General features: G+C 39.7%; 1 protein-coding gene across 6 annotated transcripts in view; it reads right to left on the reverse strand.

Moving 5' to 3' along the window:
- Window positions 1-24,854, reverse strand: part of LOC108424803 (endonuclease V) — a 79,151-nt gene that overhangs the window by 35,312 nt on the left and 18,985 nt on the right. For 5 of the 6 annotated variants that reach the window (XR_005130001.1, XM_017693044.2, XM_017693042.2 and 2 more), the window contains exon 8: window positions 18,823-18,894. Coding sequence is in view for 5 of the 6 variants with exons in the window: in XM_017693044.2 (XP_017548533.1) it covers window positions 18,835-18,894 (60 nt within the window). In the remaining variant the exon portion in view is untranslated. Of the gene's footprint in view, window positions 1-16,541; window positions 16,788-18,822; window positions 18,895-24,854 lie in introns of those variants that run through there. The other variant, XM_017693043.2, reaches the window with a different exon arrangement.

The following is a 24,854-nucleotide window of genomic DNA, read 5'->3' on the forward strand; positions in this document are numbered from 1 at the left end:
TTCACCCCAACACCATATGTGTAATATAAATGTGCGGGGGGTGAACAGTGGAGTCACTGAAAATGTGTTTATTTCTATGTTCTTCACAGAAAATGAACAAAGGCCAAGGAGTCTGGGGTGGAAATATAATAAATAATAATAATAAAAAATCAAAATAAATAATAAATCGCATAATTTTTTCTTTTGGTAAACATTGAACGTGGGTCCCATAGACCCAAACACCACACGTGTCATTTTTCTGTGATTCTTACTGCACAGTTTTAGGTATTTGCTGAGTTTGACCGCTTGTACACATACTTGCATCTTCACTTTTGATCTTTTACACATAAAATAATGGAATAGTTTGGAAAACTGGTTCAAACATAGATTTGTATTCAATTCACTGTATTTGCATCGATTTAACACACTTTCTTTCAGCTGTTAGAACTAGCCCTGTTATTAACCTTATCTATGGGGGATGTTGTAATGTTTGCACTCACTCCACTTTCAGGTGAATTGTTTATAAAAAGCATGTGCTGTGTGTCACACATCCCTCTGTCTCCAACTCACCCAACAACTCCATGTCCCAGAACCCCCTAGGAGATTACGTCGATGTAGAACCTCCGCAGTCCACCCATCACCATTCTCAATCACCTGAATACTGATCTGTTTCACCTGCTGTTTGTCATGTGACTAGACATAGTTTAGTTTATAAGACTGGGCTTTAGACTAGATACTTTGCGAGGTATTGCTTCTGACCACTTCCTGTTTGCTATTTTGTCATATTACGTACTGACCATACTTCTGGACTTTCTGACTTTGACTTTTTGCCTCACCTCTTTTTGGATATTGGTTGCCTGATCATATCTTTATGACTGTGTTTTAGGGCCACTTAAAAAAAAAAAAAAAAAAACTTTTTGGAAAAAAGGTGCAATATCTCAAGAAAAAAAGTCATACGGAATATTTTGAGAACAAAGTCGGAATATTTCGTAGCTGCAATATTGTAGCCAAAGGTATTGCAAATGGAAGACAGCAACCTCCCTGAGTTTATCCTCCAAATATCGTGAGTTTGTTTTTGTAACTTTATGACTTTATTATAGTAAATTTCACTCTACCCTCAAAATATTACAATTCTATTCTAAATAATATGCCTTTATTATTAAAATACTACAATCTTATTCTAAAAACTGTTTTTTTTTAAACAGTGGTCCTAAAATGCTGTTTGATGCATACAACTTTATTATGTTAGCCTTTTTCTGTATTCCGTCTTTGGATTTGACCTATGCCTATACACTGACTATGAGCATTGTCAAACCCCTTTACAAGTAAAGTCTCATGTTTTTCTTTTTACTGCGAGCATCTGGCTGGTTCTGTCATGTTACATACTGGAAACAAAGTTTACAGTTTCATTTGTAGCAGAGATGTGCAGGTTACATGCATAAACAAATATTAATCGTGCTCAAATACTTCTAAAACGGGTTAGGTTGTGCACCACTTTGCCCAAATCATCGCACCTCCCCCTCAGACTGTGTGCAGCTATTCAGTTATCCATAATAGACTTGACTATGTCTCATTACACTGGATTAAAGTACAAACACTGCCATACAGATTCAGTATCTACAGTATATGAGTACAGTATGAACAGTCAGAGCTGATCCACACCAAGAGACTGAAGTGATACCCCCAGAGGACAGGACAGTTCTCTGTCAGACCGATGACCACACTACCCCCCCCCCCCAACCCCCACACATCTGCAGTGTGTGATAAACTGCTTTAGGTGTGTGTGTGTGTATGTGTGTGTGTGTACTGTACCTGTCAAACTATGAATCACGTTTATGATACAACACACAAACACACACCAGATTGTCCCGAGAGACAACATACATACACACACATAAGACTGCAGCAGTATTTTTCACTCCTCTCTCTCCTGTTGTATCGCCCTCTTTCCTCTCTCTCCACATTTCACTCTTTCTTTTGGTATCTCTTGCTTTATTATTTCTCTTTCATGCATTTCTCTTTCAGTTTCTCTCTCTCCCTGTATCTCTCCCCTTTCTTGCTGTTTCTTTCTTTCATTGCTCTGCCCGTCTCTCTTTTTCTCTCCCTGTATCTTTCTCTCTCTCTCTGTCTTTATATCTTTCTCTACCTGGATATCTATTTTTCTCTCCATCTCTATTCTCTCTCTCCCTATCTCTCTCTCTCTCTCTGTATCTTTTTCTCTCTTCTTTTCTTTCTCTTCCTTTCTTTCTCTCTCTCTCTGTCTCCCTATCTCTCTCTCCTTGCCTTCTTTCTTTATCTCTTCCTATCTCTCTTTCTCTCTCCCTGTATCTTTTTTTTTCTCTCTCTCTCTCCCTAGATCTTTCTCTCTTCCTTTCTTTCTCTCTCTCCCTTCTTTTTCCTCTGCCTTCCTATATCTCTCTAGTCGCCTTTTCTTTGTCTCCTCATATCTCTCGCTTGTTTCCCCCCCCTCTCTCTCCCCATCTCGATACTTGACTGTATCTTCCCCTTCTCTCTGTATCTTTCGTGTGCCTCTTCCTCCCCCCTTCAACCCCCCCACCTCTTCACCTCTTTCAACCAACCCCCCCGCAGACAGTAGCAGATTTCTCAAAAGAGTAGATTTTGCACCAAGCAGGTGCAGAATAGTGAATAGATTAGTGTCCACAGCTGTGTGTGTGTGTGTGTGTGTGTGTGTGTGTGTGTGTGTGTGTGTGTGTTATGATTTACAGAACACACACTGTATATGACAACCATGCTTCTACACAGAACCCATTTTGGTTGTCCTGTTCTAATGCATGCACAACATTTGTACCTGTTCATGATGATACAGATATTCAATCCTTTTAAACTGAGAGAGAGAAGTCATTTATCTGTGGTTCCTGATGTTAATTGAATATTATTTATACATAAATAATACATATGGAACATGTTAACACATGTGTAATTACATTATTACTACTCACATGTACTTTGTCACAATCATAACCAAACCCCAAAAAAGTAACTACAGTGGAGAAAATTTCTAACTGTCCTGTTTCTTCTGGGTCATCTTAGATCATTTCTATTGGTCGTTTCCTCATTAAGTTTTGACACAGTGTAAATGGCAGCTGGTATTTTCATATAAAAAACAAAAAACAAAAAATGAGCTACTTACATACATACTGTATATGTAACACAATTACTGCATTAAATATATATATATATATATATATATATATATATATATATATATATATATATATATATATGAGTAAATGCTTATATGCTTGTAGAGGGGATCTGGCTGTGTAAGAGATCATTGGTTGCCAGGTTATGATAGGGCAGGCCTCAGTGTTCTGAGGCAGATGATGATCAAATAACAGCTGCAGCCACATCAATATTTTTCTAGACTGGTGGAGTGCGGATGAGGTTTGGCAACAATTTCCTCATCCTTTCTCTTTCTCTCTCTCTCTCTCTCCTTTATCACACTCTCACTTCACCATAAAAATAATTTGTTGCTCAACCTGTTCAACACTGTACTTCCTATGACAATAAGTTGTTTATCCAGGAAATATTACAAGTTGTTCATTATATATAACTATATAACTATAAAATCTACTTTGAATCTACTATGAATTACTCAGCAAATACTTTAAATTATTTAGTATCTACTATGACTTACTCAGCATCTACTATTAATTAGTCATGAACATGAAATAGTAGAAACTAGTACTTGTATATTAACTGTAATAACTGTATTAGATGGCATAACTATATATTTATTTGTGTTTTTACTATATATGGTTGGTACGTAAGCACTACTGCACACCAGTCATACATGATCATACTTTCTTTACCAGCTATAACACAGCTTAACTCACTCATTCTCCAGCTTTGCTTGTAAATGTAATATCACTGTTTATGATATGCACGTTGGTACCTTGCTAACTGCTAGGTTAGTTTCTTAGCTATGTGCTGCACACTTATTAACTGTTCCTGCTAGATAAACCAGCAGAGAGCAGGCTTAATCAGATCCAGACTAGCACTAGATCTGCATAAACCAGTATAAATCAGCTTAGACTGGCATAAAATGCTCGTTCTGTGCTGTTTTTTCAGCAGAGGTACCAGTTTAGCACTTAATTTTTGCTTCACTGACACAGTCTTAGGTTTAGCAATATATCACTGATTATGATTTTCATCTTAGCTAGCTTGCTGTTATCTTAGCTGCTTGGCTAAGCACTGCTGCACACGGCTACCAACTGCACCAGTTAGGCACTTGAGGCTCATCCGCCTCAATCTCATAAACACTTCAAATAAACCACTGCCTTCATCCGCTTCTTTACAGACTTCAGCACATTCATTTCTCTCAAAGCTGCCAGCTATGCATTTCACAGATGCTTCAATAGAGCAATGAACAGAAGGCTCCTCCACACTGCTCTGTCACTGTGTGTCACACTGCAGTCCAAAGACTGAATTCATTTCTTTACACATCACTGCCTGCTTCACACACACTGTCTAGCAAACCTCCACCATCCAGAGAAGAACGAGGAAGGAAGATATTCATACATTACATATATTATGTTTTAACTTTATAATACAATGCTTAAACCAGTGATAATCACACTGGAATCAATGCTTAAACAACGTTACACCAAGCATTTCAGACTTTAAAGAACAGTTTGGTAAAAAAAATGATAATTTATAGTTTTCTTAACACCGATGTAATCATTTAGCCAGACACGTTTGGTGGCTGACGGACTGCACAAAAGTCTATGTTGAAACGATCAGCAGAGCCTTATTTTACTGCAAAAGAGTCTTTTATTTTAACTCTGCTGTGGAGCCAGAACAGGACAGTAAAACAGCTGCATATGGCTCCGGGGCCACATGTTGCCGACTCCTGGTCTATACATTTGAAGACTTGGGCCAACTTTGTAGGGGAAGACTTCAACCACTACCCCCCTTGTAACTCCAAGTTCTAAGTGGTTTCAAGGGGCAAGGCGACACTCAGAAACAAGGGGTGGGGTTAAAAATAAGAAATGGAATTGGGCCTTAGGCATGAAGTTAGCATAATGCTAATTGGTGGGGTATAAGCATTCATTACTCATTAGGCACAAAACACCTTGGCCAACAGGATAAGCAGGGAGACTAGAAACTAGACTTTTTGCTGAGCGATTACTTTAAGCTGTTTGAAGTCCACTGGACCAAAAGGGGAAGATTTTAAAGAGCTGTTTTGTTTAGACAATCAGTAGATTATACCTGTCAGGAGATGAGTTTTTCAGTGCTGTTGTTTTAGCTGTTTAGCTGTTAGCTATTTGTTTTGGCGGGATTCAGCAGCAGCACCTCAATATTTTAATACTGAGACAAAAACCCATTCATTACAGTCATAAGCAAAGTAATTCTGTAGCAGATAGAGAGAGAGAGAGAGAGAGAGAGAGAGAGAGAGAGAGAGAGAGAGAGAGAGAGAGAGAAAGAGGGACAGGGAGGGAGAGAAGCAATAAGAAAAAGTGTGCATGAGAGAAAAAAGAAAGACATATAAAGCAAGACAAAAGATATGTGCTGTAAATTGTCACTGTCCATAGAAAAGTACCTCAATGTAAGTTAATGTAAGGGCATTTACTTCCAAGTGATATTAGAGTATCTCTATTGGTCCATTCGTCATCATGACAAAAAAACGAAGATAAACCGTTTTCTGGGGACAGTGATGACATGTACATAGAACTGGATAAAGACCCTTCCTTTATTTCATTTCCAATCGAAATGGACATAAGTTATTGAGTCACTTCTTAGCATTAAGAAAGAAAGGGAGATCACAGAAAGGGATAGACACATCAACTAAATCTACTCTCAGCTGTTGGAGTGTTCAGTGTGTCACTCTTTCCCTTTATTACGGCTTCCATTCTTTTCAGGAGACTCACTTTCAGTTTCTCAAAGAAATCTGCAGACACACCTCCACAGTTCAGTCATAGAGATTGGTTTAGCATTTTCTGAAGTAGACCCATAGCGCGGAGTTGTCTTCTCATAGTGGATGTTTTCAGATCTGAAGCAGCTTGATTTTGTGTACTAGGTCTTCCAGGTGGTTGTCAGGAGTCACATTTTCTCTGCAGTTTTAAGTGTGCAAGTGATCCTGGCATCTCTGTGTGTATGTGCATTTTATACACACACACACACACACACACACACACACACACACACACACACACACACATATATATATATATATATATATATATATATATATACAGTAATTGGGGGGGAGAGAAAGAGAGAGAGAAAGAGAGAGTGTATCTGTGTATCTGTGTTCGGTTGTCAGTTTTCCCAGCAGGTCTGCAGGGTGATGTGATTAAGATGCGGCCGCTGTCTCTGCGGCTGTGTGCTGCTCTCTCTATCAGCACTGACAGGATGACTGACACTCACTCAGTCAAACCTCCGGGGGGAAACAGGGACTCTATGTACTGGCTGTACATGGCAAAAGTTCAGCAGAAAGTAGGCCACTGTGCCAAGTGCTTCTGTGAACTTTTTTCTATAACTAACCATACGACACAACTTTGCACTTAGCATCAAGCAAAAGAACGTTCACTCAATTCCAAATTCCCAAAAATTCCAAAGGTACAAATTAAACAAACACAATTCTACTAATACAAAACAATGGAACTGTATTTATCTGGCTCTGAAAAGACCTTTAAGGAATTACAGACAAGATCTGTGATTGTAACTCACTATGAATCTGCAGTGTGCAGTTTTACGGTCTGACGGTAATAATTGTGGAGTGATTTTAATCCAGGATGAATCTGCAGTGTGTGTAGTTTTACGGTCTGACGGTAATAATTGTGGAGTGATTTTAATCCAGGATGAATCTGCAGTGTGTGTAGTTTTACAGTCTGACGGTAATAATTGTGGAGCGATTTTAATCCTGTATGAATCTGCAGTGTGTGTAGCTTTACAGTCTGATAGTAATAATTGTGGAGCGATTTTAATCCAGTATGAATCTGCAGTGTGTAGTTTTACAGTCTGACAGTAATAATTGTGGAGTGATTTTAATCCAGTATGAATCTGCAGTGTGTAGTTTTACAGTCTGACTGTAATAATTGTGATGTGATTTTAATCCAGTATGAATCTGCAGCTCCAGTTCTAAGGTAAAGAGGCAAAATTTGGATACCAAGCATGTCTTGGCTGACTGGCTGATTGGGGAAAATGGAAAATTGTGTCAATTTGAACCTTTTAAATAAACAAAAGCATTGAAGTCCTACTGATCATGCTGATTATGTGGGACACATACAGGATGTTAGATATAAGTGACTATATCTAGAACATATATGGGAATGCGTTGGCAACTAAGTCAATGAGGACTGCACATTCAAAAAACTTCAAAGACTAACCTGGGAGAAAAAAAAAACTCAGTATTGAACAGCACAAACGCTCAGGCATACAGTTCTTTCAGTTCTCTCTTCCAACGCTGCTCATTTTCTGGCAATTTATTGGTTAATCTATGTATTTCTCTGTTTCTCTCTCTGCAGTAAGAGCTGTATCTGGTGCAGGTCGATTGTTCTTCCCCAGACCTGTTAGAAACCAGGTATGGCCAAATGATCCCTGATTCGCCTAGAAGATCAAACACACTGGGATCAAAGATGCTCTACCTTCCAGCACGAATCTGCTTTTTCTACTCAGCATTCTGTGCATCAGATAAACTCCCTGTTTAGGAGTTTCCCTTCTCTGTCTGCAAGAGTGGAAATCATGCAAAATCAGGCCTATGAAAATAATTTTCCCAGAAGTTACTGGCTAAAATCAGTCCTAGTCTCAGTGTTGCTCTTTTTGAAGTCAAAGTCAAAAGATACTTGAGGTAAGGCTCTGAGATTTTCTATACATTTTATATATATATATATATATATATATATATATATATATAAATAAAATCATAAAGTAAACTCCTTCCTCTTCCTCTATGGACGCAATCTCCCAGAACTCCTTGGGAGATCACATGACTGTAGCACCACCACCATCAACCATGGTTACTGAAATCCCTCACCTGTTTCTTGTAATGACTGTTTGGCATTGATCTTCACTGTGTTTATTGATTTCCTGTGTATCACATCTTGTTTCTGGATTTCCAGCTTTGCATTTTTGCATAACCTGTTTCGGGATCTTGTTTGCTTGGACCTATTTTTGTTATGCTTTGCTCTTTTTGTATTTGTTTTTCCTGCCTTTGTCTTTGCCTGAGTTTTGATAACGATTGTGCCTTACATCCCCATCAGTAAAGCCTCATCTTCTTATTTTAACCACACATGTCTGGCTAGTTCTGGCATGTAACTCAGCAACTATACTTCAGTAATATATTTGTTTTTATTGCTTTAGCAGCCTGGAAAACTCACAGACTAATCGCATGTGTTGTAAGAATGACACATGACGCTACTCAGCCAATCAGATCTGAGACTCGAGTGAGTGTCGCACACACGAGAAGGTGGGGTTGGGGGGGTGGGGCGAGGGGAGAAATAAATGTTGTTGAAAAATGACTGAATTGTACTTTATTTGATTTGACATTCAGTTGTGACTACATAAGTTGTTGATACGGGCTACTTCAGTAAACAGTATATGGCACTGAATCATGATGCAAGTTAGACATCATCTGTTCCGTTAATGTTGCAAAAAACTAATTAAGGTTACTAATCTTTTAAATATATATATACACTGCTCAAAAAAATAAAGGGAACACTTAAACAACACAATATAACTCCAAGTAAATCAAACTTCTGTGAAATCAAACTGTCCACTTAGGAAGCAACACTGGTTGACAATCAATTTCACAGCTGTTGTGCAAATGGAATAGACAATTATTGGCAATTAGCAAGACACACTCAATAAAGGAGTGGTTCTGCAGGTGGGGACCACAGACCACTTCTCAGTACCCTTCTGCTTTCTGGCTGATGTTTTGGTCACTTTTGAATGTTGGTGGTGCTTTCACACTCGTGGTAGCATGAGACGGACTCTACAACCCACACAAGTGGCTCAGGTAGTGCAGCTCATCCAGGATGGCACATCAATGCGAGCTGTGGCAAGAAGGTTTGCTGTGTCTGTCAGCGTAGTGTCCAGAGGCTGGAGGCGCTACCAGGAGACAGGCCAGTACACCAGGAGACGTGGAGGAGGCCGTAGGAGGGCAACAACCCAGCAGCAGGACCGCTACCTCCGCCTTTGTGCAAGGAGGAACAGGAGGAGCACTGCCAGAGCCCTGCAAAATGACCTCCAGCAGGCCATAAATGTGCATGTGTCTGCACAAACGGTTAGAAACCGACTCCATGAGGATGGTATGAGGGCCCGACGTCCACAGATGGGGGTTGTGCTCACAGCCCAACACCGTGCAGGACGCTTGGCATTTGCCAGAGAACACCAGGATTGGCAAATTCGCCACTGGTGCCCTGTGCTCCTCACAGATGAAAACAGGTTCACACTGAGCACATGTGACAGACGTGACAGAGTCTGGAGACGCCGTGGAGAGTGATCTGCTGCCTGCAACATCCTTCAGCATGACCGGTTTGGCAGTGGGTCAGTAATGGTGTGGGGTGGCATTTCTTTGGAGGGCCGCACAGCCCTCCATGTGCTCGCCAGAGGTAGCCTGACTGCCATTAGGTACCGAGATGAGATCCTCAGACCCCTTGTGAGACCATATGCTGGTGCGGTTGGCCCTGGGTTCCTCCTAATGCAGGACAATGCTAGACCTCATGTGGCTGGAGTGTGTCAGCAGTTCCTGCAAGATGAAGGCATTGAAGCTATGGACTGGCCCGCCCGTTCCCCAGACCTGAATCCGATTGAGCACATCTGGGACATCATGTCTCGCTCCATCCACCAACACCACGTTGCACCACAGACTGTCCAGGAGTTGGCGGATGCTTTAGTCCAGGTCTGGGAGGAGATCCCTCAGGAGACCATCCGCCACCTCATCAGGAGCTGCCCAGGCGTTGTAGGGAGGTCATACAGGCACGTGGAGGCCACACACAATACTGAGCCTCATTTTGACTTGTTTTAAGGACATCACATCAAAGTTGGATCAGCCTGTCGTGTGTTTTTCCACTTTAATTTTGTGTGTGACTCCAAATCCAGGCCTCCATTGGTTAATAAATTTGATTTCCATTGATGATTTTTGTGTGATTTTGTTGTCGGCACATTCAACTTTGTACAGAACAAAGTATTCAATGAGAATATTTCATTTATTCAGGTCTAGGATGTGTTATTTGAGTGTTCCCTTTATTTTTTTGAGCAGTGTATATAGAAAAGATTAGTAACATTAATTAGTTAAAACACTTAAGACCTTGTCTTTATATTATTTTCAATTGAATACCGTTCAAACAGTATTGCAAAATTGCCGTCTGTTTTTATTTTCAATTTTCCTGCTGTCACAACTTTTTTGGATAAAGTTTGTAGTTTGCACCTGGAGAACACATGAGCGCGGTGCTGGTCTTGGGCTAAAAGGAGCTTTAAGCAAAACTTGCTGTTTCTTTCTCTCTGCATTCCTTGTTGTGGAGGAATTCAGTGAAAGCTGTTCTTCAGAGAATGTTAGCCAAGAGCGAGAGAAAAATGTGTATATACATGTATATGTATGAGCGCATGTAGCTGCTGTTGTTCCCTGAGGCGCCCAGCACTGTTCTCAATATATGGAGGCTGGGTGAGAGAAAGAGCAGAGACAGTGTGCATACGATCTTCTTGTGTCTCAGTTGCTTTTGGCAACTTGTGCTCCAATCTCCCGAGCCCTCATTCAAGACTACAATTAGTGGACAGCGTAAATATATGTATATGTATGTATGTGTGTGTGTGTGTGTGTGCGCGTGTCCATCCATCCATCCATCCATCCATCCATCCATCCATCCATCCATCATCTTCCCCTTCTCCGGGGTTCGGGTCGCGGGGGCAGCATCCTAAGCAATGAGGCCCAGACCTCCCTTTCCCCAGCCACTTCCACTAGCTTATTGTTACACTAGCTTATGCTTATTCTTATTGTGGAAAACTTTGCCAGCTTTACACAGATGTAACAGGCCCCCTGTCTGCCAAAAAACCCCACTTTCAACTCATCAGTCCCCAGAACATTTTTCCAAAGGGCTTGGGAGTCATCCAGGTGCTTTTTCAGCAAACGTGAGGTGAGCCTTCATGTTCCTCTTGGTTAGCAGTGGTTTTCACCTTGTAGGCCTGCAGTTCCTTACATGTTCATCTGGGTTCTTTTGTGACTTTCTGGATGAATTGTTGAAGTGCTCTTGGAGGAATATTGGTAGACTGACTTCTTTTGGAAGATTCGCCACTGCTACAAGTTTTTCCTTTTGTAAAAATGGAATGCTGATGTCCCAGAGCCTTAGAAATTGGTTTGTAATCCTCTCCAGACTGATATATTTCAGTAACTTTCTCATCTCCTCCTGAATATTTTTGATTAGTTGAGCTTAGTTCATATTGCTGGAAATTCGGTTAATGATTGAATAGGTCAGGGGCTCAACATTTTTTTGCACAGAGCTAGTTGGTGTTGGATAACGTTTTTCCTTCAAAAATGAAATGATCACTTCAAAAAAAGTGTTTTGTTTACTTAGATTGTCTTTGTCCCACATTTAGTTTGACTGACCTGAAAATTAAGTGTGACAAATACAAAATACTTTTTCGCAGCCTTGTACATAATTCAAGAACTTACGCATTAAACAAGTACATATAGATAATATTAGTATACTACATATTATAGCTCAATATATTAGCATACTACAGTAGTTTTGTAGTAAAATAGCTTCAACATAATTTATAATAGTTTCTAAAAAAACACCCTTAACAGTAATACCTGAATTAAGACTGCAATAAACAGTTTGACTCAGTGACCTACAGAATCCCGATCCCCTGCAGAGCCAATCAGCATTGAGTCTGCACTGGCTAAGCACCGCCTTCAGCATCTCCATGACATTTGCTTGTTTGGAAAAGGGCAGCACAGTGTGTGTATCAGCATGGCGTTAATTAAAAGCCCCCCACCCACCTGCGTCACCCTACTCTGCATTAAGCTGATGGGCGGAGGGTCCCTGGCCTCAGCAGGAACTTGCATTTGTAAGAATGTTATGTTCTAAGAGCTTAGTCATGGAACCTGATCACATGCATACTCTAATGAGGTCATAACCCACAACCCTAAAAAGAAAAAGTCATATATTTGAATTTCCCAAATAGACATACTAAGTATACTCCAGGTAGGGTGAAAGAACCTGCCCCAGGTGAAGGAGTGGAGGAGTATCTCAGGGGGAAATCCGCCTCAGGCTGGGACAGACGGCAGCAGTAACGCGGTCACTGTATAGGACTGTAGTGGTGAGGAGGGAGCTGAGCCATAAAGCAAAGCTCTCTGTTTACAGGTCACTCTATATCCCAACCCTCACCAATGGTCTTGAACTTTGGGTACTGACCAAAAGAATAAGTCTGTGAATACAAGTGGCAGAAATGACCTTCATACTTTACACTCTAAAGACAGAGTGAGGAGCTCGGTCATCCAGAAGGAGCTTGAGCATCTGATCAGGACGCGTCCCAGTGAAAGTTTACCAGGCACAGCCTACTGGGACGAGGCCCTGAGGGTGTCCTAGGACCTGCAGGAGTGCCTGAAATGAGCTGCAGGAAGTTGCTGGGGACAAGGACGTCTGGGATTCTCTGCTCTCCCACCTGCTACCGAGACCTCAGCAGGATTAAGTGGTTTAAGATGACGATGATGTACTAAATATACTTAAGGGCTTCAAACCAGCGTTATTTTAATAAATATTCATGTGACTTAAAGGTAAAGTTTATTGAAAAATTCCATCTTAACACAAACGTAGCCACGATGATCAGCCAAGGTAGTTGGTGCCTGAAGCTGCGGCATCTGAGCTACAGGGCTAATGTTGCTAACAAGTAATAGAAGCTTATGCACACTGATTAGCATCATGCTAACTGTGTGCCTATAGTAGCGCATATTCCCTTCAAACCGTAAACTAAAACAAAAAAGCTGACAGAGTGGACAAAACGTACTGTTTTTAGTGACATCAATCTCTTCCTTTACTTTCCTTCCTTTTCTCCTTCCATCCCAACTTGCTTTTTCTCTTCCTCTGCCCTTCCATCCATCCTTTCACACGTCTATCTTCTTCCATGCCTGGTTCTTCCACCCCAACACTCTTTCTCTCTCTCCATCCCTCTTTTTACTTATTATTTTTCTATCCCTCCATCCACTGCTCTCCTTTAATCCTTCTATCCCCCTTTCATTTTTCTTGTTCTTCCTCCTTTTTCTTTGTTTATTTTTGTCCTTCCATTCCAACTTGCAGTTTTCTCTTCCCCTGTCCTTTCATCCATCTTTTCACTTATCTGTCTTCTACCTTCCCTACTTTCATCTTTTCTCTCTCCCATTCCTCCTGTCACTTTCTCTCTTTGCCCTCTCATCCCACTTTTCACTCTCTCACTTTACACTATATACTGTCACTCGTTTCTCTTCCTTTCACTTTTTGCATCTCTCCTTCTTCTTCTTCCTCTTCTTTGTCTTTCCATTCCTCTTTTCACTTTTCAGTGGACACTACCTCTTCTCTCTCTCTCTCTCTCTCCCTCTCTCTCTCTGTTTAAGTGTATGGACTCTGTAGATGTGAAAACGGAAGAGGGGATACATTTCTGTCTGTTGCACATTTTAATTGATTGATTTTGAGATGAGTGTGTTTGTGAGATGGATTCAAGCTGGCAAGAATGTGACAATAAAGGACTGTTTAAAGTCAAGCCTCTCTCTCTTTCTATGCAGCTGATACATTCTCTTTCCCTCTCTCTTTCCTGACCAAAGGAATGATATTCTCCCACCGTGGTGAAATTACAGTCATAGAGAAGATACAGAGAAACTGAGACTTCTGAGACCACCAAAACTGCCCCCTCCCCACTATTTCATCTTTGAGAGAGAGGAGAAAATCCAGCTGCTTCAGATCTGAAAACATCCACAGGTGCTTCTGTTCATCCTTCCACTGTGAGAAGACCACTCAGTGCTGTGGGTCTGAAAGGACGTGTAGCTGTTCAAGAAGAACCTCACTGAGAAAAGGAGGTGGATACGTCAAACAAGGAAGCTGAACGATGGACTGACCACCCCAGAGTCCAGACCTCAACACCACTGAATGAGTTTGATTACTTCAGAAAATGATCAACCAGCTTCTAAGACTGAACTGTGGAGGTGTGTCTGCAGATTTCCTTGAGAAACTGAAAGTGAGTCTCCTGTAAAGAAAGCTGTAATAAAGGTAAAGAGTGACACACTGACTTAGTATGTCGAGGTATGTTTAGTTGTTGAGGATTCTGTGTAGTGCTATTTTTACAGGTTTCCTCTCGTAACCCACCCTGACTCTTTCAGAAGATGAGTGCAAGACCTGCACAAAGAGCCCAAACACCTAAATCTCCCACGCAGAGTGGGAGGACAACTATTTCTTCACAAGGTCAAACTCCAAATGCATCTGATTAATTTGCCAAGTAGTCATTGTACTGCCAAAGAAGGAGAATGTCGGGAGGCATTTCCGAACTCTACACAGAAACTACAATGACGAATTCCTGACAATGAGGCTAGTGTGAGTTTCTAATTACTTGCCCTGTAATGCTGAATATCAATATATGCCACTGAAGTGCACCTAAAAAGCTTCAAAGCTTTTAAAAAGGATGAGGCCATTTTTAAGGTAGTTCATGATGACCTGTCCACTTAAAAAAATTGACCTCAAGCCACAAAAGTATGGGCACTCCTGCTCTACAGAGAACACACTTCTACACATTTTAATACACAACCAGACAATCAGACTTTTTGTTCGCTGAATTTAACATACTGTAATAAAATAGAACATTAAATAAGGGTTTTGCAAAAGATATGACACATTTCATGTTTTACATTTAGTATATAACACATTATATTGATTTATTTATATTTTTATATTATATGTTAAATTCGCCCGCTAAGAAAATGAAACATGTAATTCAACCGCGTATCCAAAATGTTGCACGTGACTGTTTTCTGGAGGATTTGAAACAGACTACTGACCTCTATGTGTAACAAAACAAGAGAGTTTGATTTTTCAATACATAAGCGATAAGACGAATATATCCCCTAAACCCCCTATACTCCACCCCCTCCCCCAGCTTCACCTGCGTAGTGAAAGCTCTCAGACAGAGTCACGCTGCACTGCTGATTGTAAAGAGACCCTCTGAGACGGCACTAAACTCTCACACCACGCACCTCAAACTGCGCTGCATCCGGCAAACGTGCACTCGAGCGTCATCAGCATCAGCTGCGTGTGTCCGCCGCACACGTGTGACGTCTGAGAGCTCGTGCAGGCCTTTGATGAGGAGAGCAGAGAGAGCAGAGAGAGAGAGGGATCAAAGCTAAACTTCCTTTCATTCTACTGCACATACTCTCTCTGGCTCTCTCTCTCTCTCTCTCTCCCTGTCTGACCCTTTCGTCAGGAAGGCTCTATTTTAACCCTTCAATGGCCACTTAGTTACAACTCTCTTAGTTAGAAGTCTTTCATGCAATTAAAATGTAGTTAAATAATTTATCTGCACACTAACTGATGACGTCTCCACACCAAACACATTTTTTGGATGAAAGATCATTTTATTCCGCACATTTTTTTGAGCAACATGTCAATATCCCCAAAATATCATGTTATAACCAGTGTGCAGTTTTGATGTGAAAAAATGGTGTTTGCATTTTCACCCATTTGCTGTGTGTTTGGCGTCTAATGGCCTTAAACAGGAATTCCCCATTTGAACTGTTAACAGTCCAGCTATTACTGTCATATTGATGCAGTAAAAATGTAATCACAGAATTGATCAATTACATAAAGTTGGTTGAAGAATTAATAAAGGCCTTTAAACAATGAGCAATGGCTTAGTCAGAACACTGGTTATATGCAAAAAGTCAGCACTGTTGCTCTTAAAAATGGTTCTTTAAGGGTTCTTTTGTAAAGAAAATGGTTGTCTATAGAAACCAAATAGGGTTCTTCTATAGATATGTCAACCTTGCAACAATAGAAGAACCCTTTCGGGTGCTTTATAGAACCCTTTTCAAAAAGGTTCTATACAGAACCATCAGCAGAACACTCTCCATCAATCTGAAGAACCCATTCATGATGCAAAGAACTTTAACGCAAAGTATTCCTTGAGAGTTCAAAGCTCTATATAGAAGCATTTTCTTTACTAAAGAACCCTTGAAGAACCATTTTTAAAACTATCTTTTGAAAAAGATTTTTTCGCCGGCAACATAAACTCGCTCGACCAATCACTGTTGTCCCTCGCATTGTCATGATGACAATAGGTCAGAGATATAGAAGCTCTTGCAAAGTTGCAGTTCCTGAATGAAGGGATGAAGCTCTCCGAAATGGTTCCATGTTTACAAAATGGAGAACTCTAATGTTAGCATGTACCCATTCTGCGAGGAGCGAATGATGTTCTTTTAGTAGCTGGTGACTTTGCCTGTTCGTTTGACACATGCATAATAATATATCTCTTTTCTTGCTAATCAATGCAAATGTGGTACAGACTGAAAGTTTCGAATCTGCACAATTCCACAAATTACATTAAACGCCCCCCCCCCCCCCCCACATGACCGTTTAACGCCCTTTAATACACTATAAGCTCTTAAAGCCTGCGTAACATGTCTGAACATCAGACAAGAATACTAACTCACCATCACATCATTCATTATTCTAAAGTCGATTAGCAGTGAGTAATCAGTGGAGCTTCATGAACACATGCTTAGTGCTCTGAAGTGATGCTGAGGGCAACAACAACAGCAACAAGAAAGAAGAAGAATATCAAACAGAATTCAAAAATGCTTCACATCTTGATACATCAGGTTTCTTTACCTAGACAAAGATCAAAAGGTTCATTTGCACAGGAGAAAGTGAGAGAAGAATGTGACAGTAATAACAGTGGAATATTTTAATCCAGTATGAATCTGCAGTGTGTGTAGTTTTACAGTCTGACAGTAATAATTGTGGAGTGATTTTAATCTTGTATGAATCTGCAGTGTGTAGTTTTACAGTCTGACGGTAATAATTGTGGAGTGATTTTAATCCAGTATGAATCTGCAGTGTGTGTAGTTTTACAGTCTGACAGTAATAATTGTGGAGTGATTTTAATCCAGTATGAATCTACAGTGTGTGTAGTTTTACAGTCTGACTGTAATAATTGTGGAGTGATTTTAATCTTGTATGAATCTGCAGTGTGTAGTTTTACAGTCTGATGGTAATAATTGTGGAGTGATTTTAATCCAGTATGAATCTGCAGTGTCTGTAGTTTTACAGTCTGACGGTAATAATTGTGGAGTGATTTTAATCCAGTATGAATCTGCAGTGTGTGTAGTTTTACAGTCTGACTGTAATAATTGTGGAGTGATTTTAATCCAGTATGAATCTGCAGTGTGTGTAGTTTTACAGTCTGACGGTAATAATTGTGGAGTGATTTTAATCCAGTATGAATCTGCAGTGTGTGTAGTTTTACAGTCTGACGGTAATAATTGTGGAGAGATTTTAATCCTGTATGAATCTGCAGTGTGTAGTTTTACAGTCTGACGGTAATAATTGTGGAGAGATTTTAATCCAGTATGAATCTACAGTGTGTAGTTTTACAGTCTGACGGTAATAATTGTGGAGTGATTTTAATCCTGTATGAATCTGCAGTGTGTAGTTTTACAGTCTGATGGTAATAATTGTGGAGTGATTTTAATCCAGTATGAATCTGCAGTGTCTGTAGTTTTACAGTCTGACGGTAATAATTGTGGAGTGATTTTAATCCAGTATGAATCTGCAGTGTGTGTAGTTTTACAGTCTGACGGTAATAATTGTGGAGTAATTTTAATCCAGTATGAATCTGCAGTGTGTGGAGTTTTACAGTCTGACTGTAATAATTGTGGAGTGATTTTAATCCAGTATGAATCTGCAGTGTGTAGTTTTACAGTCTGACAGTAATAATTGTGGAGTGATTTTAATCCAGTATGAATCTGCAGCGTGTGTAGTTTTACAGTCTGACTGTAATAATTGTGGAGTGATTTTAGTCCAGTATGAATCTGCAGTGTGTAGTTTTACAGTCTGACGGTAATAATTGTGGAGTGATTTTAATCCAGTATGAATCTGCAGTGTGTGTAGTTTTACAGTCTGACGGTAATAATTGTGGAGTGATTTTAATCCAGTATGAATCTGCAGTGTGTAGTTTTACAGTCTGACGGTAATAATTGTGGAGTGATTTTAATCCAGTATGAATCTGCAGTGTGTGTAGTTTTACAGTCTGACTGTAATAATTGTGGAGTGATTTTAATCCAGTATGAATCTGCAGTGTGTAGTTTTACAGTCTGACGGTAATAATTGTGGAGTGATTTTAATCCAGTATGAATCTGCAGTGTGTGTAGTTTTACAGTCTGACTGTAATAATTGTGGAGTGATTTTAATCCAGTATGAATCTGCAGTGTCTGTAGTTTTACAGTCTGACGGTAATAATTGTGGAGGGATTTTAATCCAGTATGAATCTGCAATGTGTAGTTTTACAGTCTGATGGTAATAATTGTGGAGTGATTTTAATCCAGTATGAATCTGCAGTGTGTGTAGTTTTACAGTCTGACGGTAATAATTGTGGAGTGATTTTAATCCAGTATGAATCTGCAGTGTGTGTAGTTTTACAGTCTGACGGTAATAATTGTGGAGTGATTTTAATCCAGTATGAATCTGCAGCGTGTGTAGTTTTACAGTCTGACGGTAATAATTGTGGAGTGATTTTAATCCAGTATGAATCTGCAGTGTGTGTAGTTTTACAGTCTGACGGTAATAATTGTGGAGTGATTTTAATCCAGTATGAATCTGCAGTGTCTGAGATGGTTTTGCAGGTTTGGCTCAGTATCACACTCACCTCTGTGTGTTTCTATTCAGAGCTGGTGGGAGGGAAGTGTGTCCGCAGGTATTCTCTAGAGCGCATATCGGCCTGGAAAACACAACGACGGCACGATGAAACAGTCTTAAAGTGTTGATCATTAATATAATTTTTAGCTCTTTCTCACTACATCTCTAAAACAGCCAACACATTTTAATTCAATTATCTTTAAATCATTTTTAATAGTTTTTGTATCCTCCTCATTCAGCTATAGCCATAATTCTGATTTTTGTTAGATGAAGATGTCCTGCCTTGGAGTAAAAGGCCGCATGAAAAGTCAGCATAATGTTCGGCTATGTTTACATAGCAGGAAAAAGTGACTGATTTTCTCACCAAATGCTGTTCACATTATATTTTAAATGTGATCTCTATGTGACATCAGTGTGAACAGATCACGCTCCTAAACTGACCCACATGCGCAAAAGAACAATGCTTCCGATCTGGCTGTTCAGACCGAGTCATGTTGCCGCAGATCGGATACGGACCGGATTTCAGTACCACATATGAAAGTGTCTCAAATCGGAATTGAAAATATCAGATTCAATGCGTTTTTTGCTGTTCACACAGTCACAAAGATGACACATCTGGGTCACATTTGAGGAAAAAGTTCGGATTTGGGCCACTTTTACCTGCTGTGTAAATGTAGGCTTAGCGTTTGTTGAGTAAAGTTCATGTGTCTCTCCTGAGTCTGCAGTCTTCAGGCCTCTGTGCTGAGGGGAAGGGTGGTGCAGTTTGTTGGTGTTGCATAACACCCCCAACAGATCAAACACCAACGTGTGCATGTGAGAAAGCTTGGAGAAATGCCTCCAAAACCCACTGAAGGCTCTTCACTCGGCTTTCATCCAGCTTTTGTCCTACAAGGTGTTTGTGACTCAGTGCGGTCAAACAGAGAGAAAGAGGGAGGTTTGTGACTCAGCGTTATCACGCAGTCACCAACGTGTGTGTGTTTGCATGCGTGTGTGTGTGTGTGTTGCATAAATTTAATAAATTGGCATCACCGTTCAGTGTGTGTAATTTAAAGTATGTAATATAATTTTTTTTTATATAGTTAAAGCTACACTATGTAAGCGTTGGGGATTTGGAGACCTCTCTGGTTGAAACGTGTAACTGCATGCAACATACAAAGAATGTCTTGTGTGGGTATCGCTGGTGATGATCAAAGAGAACTTGGTCAAAACTTGGTGAAGGACGTGTCTTCAGAGGATGTGAGTGAAACATGAGATCTTCATCAGTATAATGGTGGTTTTGTGTTTGAGGCCTAAACATCGGCCTTCCTTTTGAGTCTGTGCTTGTGATGGTACGATGCGGTGTGAGAAACTTCTGACCTGATACCTCTGACTTTATAACGATTATTTCTTTTTTTTTTTTTGCAAATCTTTGTGTACAAAAAACAAAAAAATACAAAGCAATACAGAGAAAAAAAGCATAAAAAATAAAAACAATATATATGGATTCATTAACAACTCTCACTGTTCTAGTAGGAATGAAAATATTCTATATAACGGCATCCATTGAGCAGGGATCAGATAGCCCCAAGTTAGATGTCAGTGGATGTGGTCAACATTCTGGTATTATTGTTTAACTTTTACTCGGGGACAGTAAAGTCAGAAGATGTATAAGGCATCTGGCCAAAAGGGTCAGAAATGCCACAAAACTGGACCTAAGATTAAAGACTGCTTCTGTAAGGGAAGAATTCCAAACAATGCTGTAACTGCATTAGGTTTGCATTGCACATTCAAAAAATCGGATATTGTTGAAAACATTTCAGACCACCAGCTATAAAGTAATAGACATGACCAGAGCATGTGAATGAGAGAGGCTGGAGTTGAACAGAAGTGGGTTTTTGGCTTTATAGGATGACCCACAGCAGCGCATGCTCACCATATTTTAGCCGGTTTTTATTCTCCTCATTCAGTAATGACAGTTCTTTCAGTTTTAACAAAAATATCTTGCGTAGTGCAGCTTAAAAGTTTCAAAGTGTACCGTTTCCTCTCCTGTCCATTCATTTGGTGTTTTTACATACACATTTACAGTACAAAAGTCTCAGAACTCAAGTGAAAATGCTTTTATTTTTGAAATTTTTCACTACAAATTATATTAGCAGCACAACTATTTGAGTAAAAAGTAATATCTTTATAATCTCTACATGAATTTCAGAATTTCAGTATTTATTTTGCTATTTTTCTTAATTTTTGTTATTGCCTTAACATGGTCAACACTAAAATTAGTCAAGTTACCTATAAATAAAGCAGAATACTGAATCTTTGAATTTCTTCTTGCTATTAATGCTGTGGTTTATTTCCAGGTTTGGACGAAAAGAAAGATTTTTAATATGCTGTCAGACTTCTGTACACCCACCTATTCAGCCTGCAGCAGTTTAGCCCTGCCCACTCCCACTTTATAGCTCTTAGGAGTGTGAGGGCCCTTAGCGCTTTTTGACTGAGGCACAATACAAGGCAGCTATTCAGAACAGACCTCATTTACATATCAGTCTTACAGGCACAGAAACAGCCTGTTTAATTCTAAGAGATAAAGAGAGGTTGGAAAATAGTAGAAATGAATTATGAATCATAAACCCACACAAAGATTATATTATTTACAAACACTACAATCATTACAATAAAATACAGGAAGAATGTAGGATCTATCATATTCCGCCTTTAGCGAAAGCTTGTGTCTGTGTCTGTTTCTATCTCCTGGTGTCCACAGGAAGCCCTCACACAGCCAAATTGTGACTAATAACCCCCTCATGCTCCAAAAACACACACCACCTGCCACACGCTTGTTTAAAACTGCACACACAGAGAAAGGAATAAACAAAGAACGGCTAAAAAGAAAAAAGGAAAAATGTGTCTAAAAGTTCTACAATGTGCTAAAACTATGTATATATATATATATATATATATATATATATATATATATATATATATATATATATATATATATATATGATGATAGCATGTGCTTCTGTAATATGTGTAGTAAGTAAATGTGCGACTGTAACTGAGGGCATTCTTTCATGACTTTTTATGTGCACTGGAAAAAACATGTCTTGGAATAACTTGATTTATATAATTTTATAACGGTGGGGAGCGAGGAAGCGGACGCATACGCTGAGATAAGCGACTTTTACTGAGGGCAAATCCAGGGTCGTGGTCATGACAGTCCAGATTCAAAGATCCAACACGGATAGAATGAGGGACAGGCATGACGAAATACAACCAAACAAATAAATCCAAACTATACAAACAGCACGTCAAAACAGGCTTACAAACAAACAACAATTCAAACATCAAACAAAGACCAGCCAAAACAAAGGGCAAACGCAGGGCTTAAATACGACACTGGGAAGACGAGGGACAGGTGAAATCAATCAGGGGCAGTGTCCCAAAACAAGGGGGCAGGACTAGGGATACCAAAACAAAGAAGCACATGGACTATCAAAGGTTAAACAAAAAGCACATGTGGGAGTGGGAGGAGCCAAATGTGACACATTTGCACATGAATAAACCACATTACAACAGAACTTTGTATTTCAGTGTTTGTGTAATATACACTATATGTCCAGACAGCCCTTCTAATTAGTAAATTCAGCTACTCCAGCCTCTTGTTTCATGCCCCCTAGTGGCCAGTTTGCCAGCAGAGTTATCAGTGTAATGTACACTGGCACTTGAAAGTTTCTGACTTTTTTTATATTTCTGTAAAAATGTGACCCAAAACTTCATCGGATTTTCATACAAGTCCTAATAGTAGAAAAGGGAAGCAAATTAAACAAATGAAACAAAATATTAGACTTGGTCATTTATTTATTGAGGAAAATGATCTAGTATTACACATCTGTGAGTGGCAAAAGCATGTGAGAGTGAAATTACAGTCAGGTGTTTTCAGTCAATGGGATGGCAATAAGGTATGAGTAGTCACCTTGTTTCAATTAAAGAACAGGGATCTAATCACAGTCTGATCCTCACAACACATTTGTGGAAGCATATCATTTCTGAGGACCTCAGAAGAGGAGTTTTTGGTGTGTAATAGTCCACGAGGTCACAAAAGAATCCAGAGTAAGCAACTAAAGTCCTGCCTACCAGTGGCTACTGTTAATGTTCATGAGTCCACTATCAGGAGACCACTGCTCAACAATGGTGTGCATGGCAGGGTTGCAAGGAGAAATCCACTACACTCTAAAAGGAACATTGCTGCCCGTCTGCAGTTTGCTAAAGATCACATAACAAGCCAGAAAGCTATTGGAACAAGTTTTTTTTGGACAGATGAGAACAAAATGTATTTATTTTTTGGTTTAAATTAGAATCATTATGTTTGGAGAAAGGAAAACACTGCATTCCAGCACAAAATCTTTATCCCGTCTGTGAAACATGGTGGTGGTAGTTTCATGGTTTGAGCCTGTTTTGCTGCATCTGGGTCAGGGCGGCTTGCCATCAGTGATGGAACAATGAACTCTGAATTATACCAGTAAATTCTACTGTGAGCTGAAACTTAAGAGAACATGGGTCACGCAGCAAGACAACGACCCGAGCACATGAGTCGTTCTACCAAATAATGGTTAAAGAAGAATAAAGTGAATGTTTTGGAATGGCCAAGTCAAAGTCTTGACCTTAATCCTATAGAAATGTTGAAGCAAGCTGTTGATGGGAGGAAACCCATCAACATAACAGAGGTGAAGCTGTTTTGTATGGAAGACTAAAATTCCACCAAGCCAATGTGCAGGACTAATCAAACGGAAATGTTTAGTTGCAAGTATTACTGCACAAGAAGGTCACACCAGAGACTGAAAGTCACTTTTACATAATTTTGCAACTCACAGATGTGTAATAGTGGATCATTTTCCTCAATAAATAAATGACCAAGTCAAATGTTTTTGTGTCATTTGTTTCATTTGCTTCTCTACTTTTATGACTTCAAATGGTCAAATTTATGCAGAAATATAGAAAATTCTAAAGGGTTCACAAACCTTTCAGCACCACTGTAGTAGTGTGCTGTATGGCTAAAAATGTATGTCAAATACATTTTTTGAAATCCATTTCTGATGCTTATCTAAACCTATTTTTGTAGGCTAACAGTGGTTTATTATTAGGGGATGTCTCCACTTTATAATAGGAAACTATTTCATTATTCTCACACTCACACCTCTGACCGTCAGACACTGCTGGAGTTTTGAAATTAATAAAGTCTTTCATGCTTCAGTACCAGCTGCTCCACGGCTTGCTCAAGGCCTCGAGACCTGCAGCTGATAATTACTTCTCAAGGAACTGAGAGAGAGGAAGCACACTGGTGTCCATGGTCGGTTGATGCTAAACCCAAAAGTCCATGAAAGAATGGGCTAGGCAGCATGAGGTAAGCGAGGACCTGCTGCACTTTCATTTTTTATTTAAAACATGACAAACATTTGTCTCGGCCATTTTTGCACTGTCTGTACTGTGAAATATAACAGTTCTGATAAAACTCTTACTTTAAGAAGATATGCCAGATATGCCACCAGCTACAAGATTAACTCTAATTTATGCACTTATATTATTATATCACAGAAGACTCGTGTAGGTTCACTGGTTTTGGATAGTAAATAAAATGTTTATATTTGTGTGCCGTCATGGTGACCTGGTTCCTATCACCACCAATCTGAATCATTTCACACCAAACCACTCTGGATCACTCTGTTTACATCTCACACTGTGAGAAATTAGTGGAATTCCACCTTAATGCATTTGATATGCTCTCTGCACTGGTCATATAGACAGCTACATGTTTTATCTGAGTATTATCTGGGGACTTTTCAGCCATGCTAGCTTACATCCAGGACAGGTATACAGAGTTTGGTACCCATTAACACAAAATGAGGCTACTGAAAATTCAACATGAAAAAACTAATACACCACCCACTACAGAGTAACTAGGACACTGTTGTCTTTCTGTCTAGATGTTGTGACTGTGTTGAGCTGCTAGTGAGCAAAGTGAAGGCCTGACTTGGTACAGTTACAGAAGTTATTGCCATAAAAAAG

This window comes from Pygocentrus nattereri, chromosome 30 (genome assembly GCF_015220715.1).
Source record: "Pygocentrus nattereri isolate fPygNat1 chromosome 30, fPygNat1.pri, whole genome shotgun sequence".
Lineage (NCBI taxonomy): Eukaryota > Metazoa > Chordata > Actinopteri > Characiformes > Serrasalmidae > Pygocentrus > Pygocentrus nattereri.